The 5,512-nt window shown below is 44.1% G+C and overlaps 1 protein-coding gene across 3 annotated transcripts in view; it reads left to right on the top strand.

Annotated features, from left to right (window-relative positions):
• Window positions 1-638: 638 nt before the first annotated feature.
• Window positions 639-5,512, top strand: part of Acmsd (aminocarboxymuconate semialdehyde decarboxylase) — a 36,771-nt gene continuing 31,897 nt past the window's right edge. For all 3 annotated transcript variants that reach the window (XM_013346662.1, XM_013346663.1, XM_005348239.2), the window contains exon 1: window positions 639-804. In XM_013346662.1, coding sequence (XP_013202116.1) covers window positions 748-804 — 57 coding nt within the window. In that variant the 5' untranslated portion in view covers window positions 639-747. The remainder of the gene's footprint in view (window positions 805-5,512) is intronic.

The raw sequence follows: 5,512 nt of genomic DNA, 5'->3' as shown, positions 1-5,512 counted from the left end.
AAAGCATTAGCATGAGTTATTTCTGGGTAATAAAACCAAATATAAGAGGAGATGAATTGGGGAATATATCATTTTCCCTTAAAACCCCCCCGAATTATTTTATGCCTAAATACATGCTAGTTGATTTTTAAACAGAATGTATCTTGATGAAATTTAAATATTAAAACACAAAATTAGTCATTTTTTCCCTAAGGTGGGCTCTCATATTTACTAGACCAGCCTTGAACTTCATACGAGGGCAAGGGTGGCCTTGAATTTCTGCCTGTCTTTATTTCCCAAGGGCCATGATTATAAGTGTGTACCATCATGCCTGTTTTAAGTGGTGCTGTGACTGGAACCCAGGATTTCATCATGTTAGGAGAGGCTTCTGCCAACTGAGATCCCTCCCCAGCTCCAAATCAGTCAAGTTCTGAGCTACTGCTGAGTCAAAGCGGCATGCTGTACTTTCGGTCCCAGAAGTTGGGCACGTTCCTGTTTTCTTCTTGCCTTTTTTTTTTCTTTTCTAATTTTTTGCTGAGTCCTAGTTACCAAAGAGTATTGAACCAAAGCCAACTGGATAAACAGGATCTTGAACTTTAATAGGGCAGTTGGCATGGACCAAACCTGGGCTGGCCAGGCCTTCTGACTGGTACCCGAAGGTAGACATAAAGGAACGGAGAAAGTCAATGAACTCTGATTTTCATGACGATCTCTTGACATCAGAATTCCCTTTTTGTATATACACGTGTCTCCTCTGATCCTGTGGAGATGAAAATTGACATCCACACTCATATTCTACCAAAGGAATGGCCTGATCTGGAAAAGGTAATGTTAACTAAAGTGCTGGATTCTTTCTGAACCTTTCCCAGTGTCTCTCAACACCTCTATTTATAGATCTCTGTCCTCTTTGGAGATGGAACTGAATGCCATTTTTCTTCGCTCTCGGGGGAGTGATCTTTAAATGGCTTGGTGGCTCTAATTTCCTAGTATTTAAAGGTGACTTTTACATTCATTTCGACAGAGCAATGGATCAAAGAAATAAGGGGCTTCTTGAAGCTTTTCTTTCCCCTCGCATGACACATCCTTTCAGATTCCTGGACGATTTAAGTCAAGCAGCTTTGCTGCCTGTTAAATAGTGTGTTCCGCTGCTGGAATGACACCTGCCTACCACAGGATCGAAAGTCTCGGTTGCAACTAAAAGACCATTGAAAAAAAATAGGATGTGGTCGGTTTCCAAAATGTTTAAAATAGGTTCTAGACGCCCCAGGAGATAGCTTTGTGAAATGTCTTTCCAGTCTATTTCAGAACTCTGTCTGAAATCTTTCCTGCCTGATCGTTAGACTGTGAGCCTTGTTAGGGAGACCTGGGAAGCAGGCATCTCAGAGATCCCCAGAGCCGATGACATGAAATTTTTGTACATTGGTTTCTTGAAAGAGCGTTCTCTGTAAAAAAAAAAAAAAAAGGTGGTGGACCTGTGGGCATGGCTCAATGGTAGAGTGTTTGCCTAGCATGCCTGAAGCCCTGGACTCCATCTGAAGCACCGAGGGGGTGAGGGGTTATTCTCTGAGTTTCCCTAAGAATGAAAACTTTCCTTAAAGATTTAATTCTAATCGTGTGTGGCAGAGAGTGCGTGTGTGTGTGTGTGTGTGTGTGCGTGCGTGCGCGTGCGTGCGTGTGTGTGTGTGTGTGTGTGTGTGTGTGTGTGTGTGTGTGTGGCCAAAGACGTTAGCTCTCCTTGAGCTAATGTTACAGGGTGCTGGGATTAGAACTCGGGTCTCTACAAGAGCTACACACACACTCTTAACCTCTGAGTGATCTTTTCAGCCCACTTCCTTAACAGCTTGTAAAGTTGGTGTCAGTGGGCTGAAGACAAATACATGGTGTATTTCAGACCAGGAAGGAAGGAAAGGAAAGAGGGGGGGGGGGAAGGGAGGGGTACTGAAAAAAGAAGGTGGGAACCTAGAAGAATCTTGTAACTACCTAGAAGTTAGTTTAGGCCAGTATCTGATTTTACTGGTCTTTCCTGTCCTGGAGTATTTTCATGTTACTGGTAATGTTTCATCTTTATTTTGTTTAGGGTGGAAAAAAAATGAGTTAACACAAACTCTAATTAAAAAGTGGGTCGTTGTGCGAGCAAATATTCTTCTCACTGTTATCGCATAGAAAAATGCTAACCTCAGGCTTAGTGTGTAGCTCAGGAGATGGAGTATTCACAAGGCCCTAAGTTCAGTCTCCAGCACTGTATTAAACTGGGTCCATGCCTGTTGTCCCAGAATTCAGGAGGTAGAGGCAGGAGAATCAGATGTTCAAGGTTATTCCCCATTACACAGAGAGTTTAAGGCCATCTTGGCTTATATGAGACCCTATCTCAAAGGGAAAAAAAAACAACTTTTGATCTCAAGCATTTCTTTGCCCATTGGTGTCCCGGGAGGTAGAAAGAACAGACTGAAACATGGGACTAGTGCTGAGCTGTCTGAAATCCTATCCCATCATGGCCAATGGAAACAGAGAACCCATTGACCTCACAGTCCACAGTGGAGCCTGTCTGCTTGGGAACGTCTTGTCCTGGTCACATCTTCTAAGTGTAAACAACCCTTCGTGATGTTAATGATTTTCTGGGAGGCCTGTACCACCCACTTCCCAGGAGCCCTGTGGAAGCGACTTGAGAGGCCTGTACCACCCACGGCCCCACGGAAGCAGCTTGCAGTGCCTTTCTCTTACCGTACTGTTTTCAACCCCTGGCTTATGAGGAATCATCTGATAAGTGCCGTGTTGAATATATTATGTATAAATTATATTATACTTCCTATCCTGACAGTTGTAGGAAAACACAAAGACACACACACACACACACACACACACACACATTCATGTCAGTTCTCGGTCTAGTGAGAGCAAGATTTTCTTTTTGCTTGGACTTCATAAAGCACACACAAAAAACCATGTGAAATGCCCAGGGTTCCATGGTGGTTTCTGCTCTGAAGCTGCTCAAGTGTGTCCCCTCCCCCCAGGACTCCTTTCTACCAAGAAATTTTATGCCACCCAACATAAACTAGTGTATAAAATAGGTATGCAAATTGAACATGTACTGAAACCTACTTTAAAACAATTCTTTAATATGTGTTAATGATAAAAAAGGTAAATTTTCATACCAATGATATAGATGTGTTTGTTTTTACATAAAGAATTAAATTTTAGCTGGGTGGTAGTGGCTCACACCTTTAATCCCAGAAAGCAGAGGCCGAAGGATCTCTGTGAGTTCAAGGCCAGCTGGGCTACAAGAGCTAGTTCCAAGACAGGCTCCAAAGCTACAGAGAAACCCTGTCTCAAAAAACAAAACAAAAAAAAATCTTGACTGAACATTTAACACTGCAGGACAAAGATCATCTCCAGTGCTTTTCAGAATTATGGATATTTTGTTCCTATAACTTTCAGTGCTGAGAATGTTACATAGCATAAATATATAGTATAGAATGGCAGAAGTATTTTTTGGGCCATTCCACAAATCATTGGGAATTCTGTCTTAATCCCAAGCCAAAATTCTTTGGGCCATTTTATGAATTTCAAGCCAGCAAATCCAACAGAAAAAAAAAAAAAAGAAATTTTGAGACAGGGTCTCATATGACCCAGGTGGGCCTCTCTGTGTAACCATGGATGACCTTGAACTCTTGACCTTCTGCCTGTTGCCTCTTGACTGTTGGGACTGGAGGCCTGAGCCATCCTGCCTGTTTTTATGGTGCTAGGGATCAAATCCAGGACTTCGTACATGCCAGCAAGCCCTCTACAGACTGAGCTACATTCTCAGCCCGGGGACAGCAATATTTAAAACAAGCATTCTAACACAGCACAATCCAAAAACATACTCACAGGATACTTACAAGCTGAGCGATGACAGCGGGAAAATATTGAAAGTCTTTGTTTTCCATAATGAATCCATTATGTCTCTCTATGAGCCGGAAACTATATGTACGACAGTCACTGCAATTTATTGCATACAATAGTCTCGACTCTCAGCCGAGGTGTTTCGGGCAGTGCTCCTGCACAGTGCAAAGTGCACAGGTCGTATGTTCAGAACCAACTTCAGGGGAGTTGCACAATGCAGCATGGGCACAGACTGCCAGAACCACCTCGGATTCATGACACGTTTGACTTTGAATTAATTTTTGATCATCGCATGTTTTGCTGTTGCCAGATTTTTCACAACACATATTAAGTGATCACCACGAAGGATTGGGACCCATAGTTTAAGAAGTGGGCTCCAGAGGACCCTCCCTGCCTGCACTCTCCTTGAGAGTGACCATCATGACCCATCCACCTAGAGGATGTCCCACCAGATTGCTACCTCCTTGTCTAGATGGGAATCTTGAAGGAACTAAGAAAGTTCTGTGGTCTAAATGTATGTCCTCTCAAAATTCAGATATTGAAACCCTCCCTTGCAAGCGAGAGGACACAGAGGCGGGACTTCAGGCAGCAGCTAAATCTCGAGGAACTGGGTGATTCTTATAAAAAAAATAGTCCAGAGGTAGCTCTACACGTTGTTCTTGGTGTGAGACTCGGGAGGAACCGGAACAGTCTCTTACCAGAGCGTGAGTCTGCGCATTACTTGAACTTAGATGTCCCAGCTTTCTGAAACTACCAGAAATAAATGCCTGAATTTAGAAGCCTCTGGTGATGGTACTGTGTCAGAGTACCCCACAGGGACTAAGACAGAATAAGTCAGAGAGAGATTTTCAGTTCCAGCCCAATATAGGTAGACTACACAAAGAATCCCATGTTTCGTCCGTTCTTTTCTTTCTCTCTCTCCCCTCCTCTCTCCCCCACTCTCCCCAGTCGGGGTCTCATTGTGTAGCCTGGGTTGGCATCCAACACATGATTCTCCTGCCTCAGCTCCCTGAGTGCTGTGTTACAGGCCTGCATGACCACCCAGCCTCTACTTGCCTTCTTACTGTGGGGTCTGAACTTTAAGCCAGTCTTCACAACTCCCTCCCAACAGTTTAAATCAATGCCCACTGCTTCTCGGGAGCACATTCTCGGGCATCCTTGGAAAGAATGCTCATCATCTCACTAGGTCTCAATAAAACCCTCCACCTGAGCACAGAAGGCTGTTGGCAGCTAAGTCCTAAAAATAAAAGCCTTCCCGCTCTCCATCTTGGACAACCAGAGGAGCCTAGAACAGAGCCTGCTCTTTGTAGGGAGGAGAGAAAGCTTTCCACACTCTCGCCTCCCCTTCCTGCCTCCCCTCCCCCCCAGCCCCGCTCCATCTGGAGCAGAGAACTGGACATCTATAGCCGACAGTTTCCAGGTGCCCCACCTTCTGGACCCTAAAGGCATTCTTTAAACTCCTTGAAAAACTGAGAGATAAAGAATTTGGGGTTACATAGGTGTATGTCCTGGAAACTTCCTAAGCACCAAACATAAGTACACATCCGAGCAAAAGTCTTAGTGGCTTTTTTGTACTACCTCCCTGTTCCCTCACCAATTCCACTGAAGGAGGAGGTGTATTTAGTCCACTGAAGGAGGAGGTGTATTTAGT

Source organism: Microtus ochrogaster, chromosome 6 (genome assembly GCF_000317375.1).
Source record: "Microtus ochrogaster isolate Prairie Vole_2 chromosome 6, MicOch1.0, whole genome shotgun sequence".
Classification (NCBI taxonomy): domain Eukaryota; kingdom Metazoa; phylum Chordata; class Mammalia; order Rodentia; family Cricetidae; genus Microtus; species Microtus ochrogaster.
The sequence above is the reverse complement of the archived record's forward strand: the minus strand, read 5'-3'. Positions and strand labels throughout refer to the sequence as shown.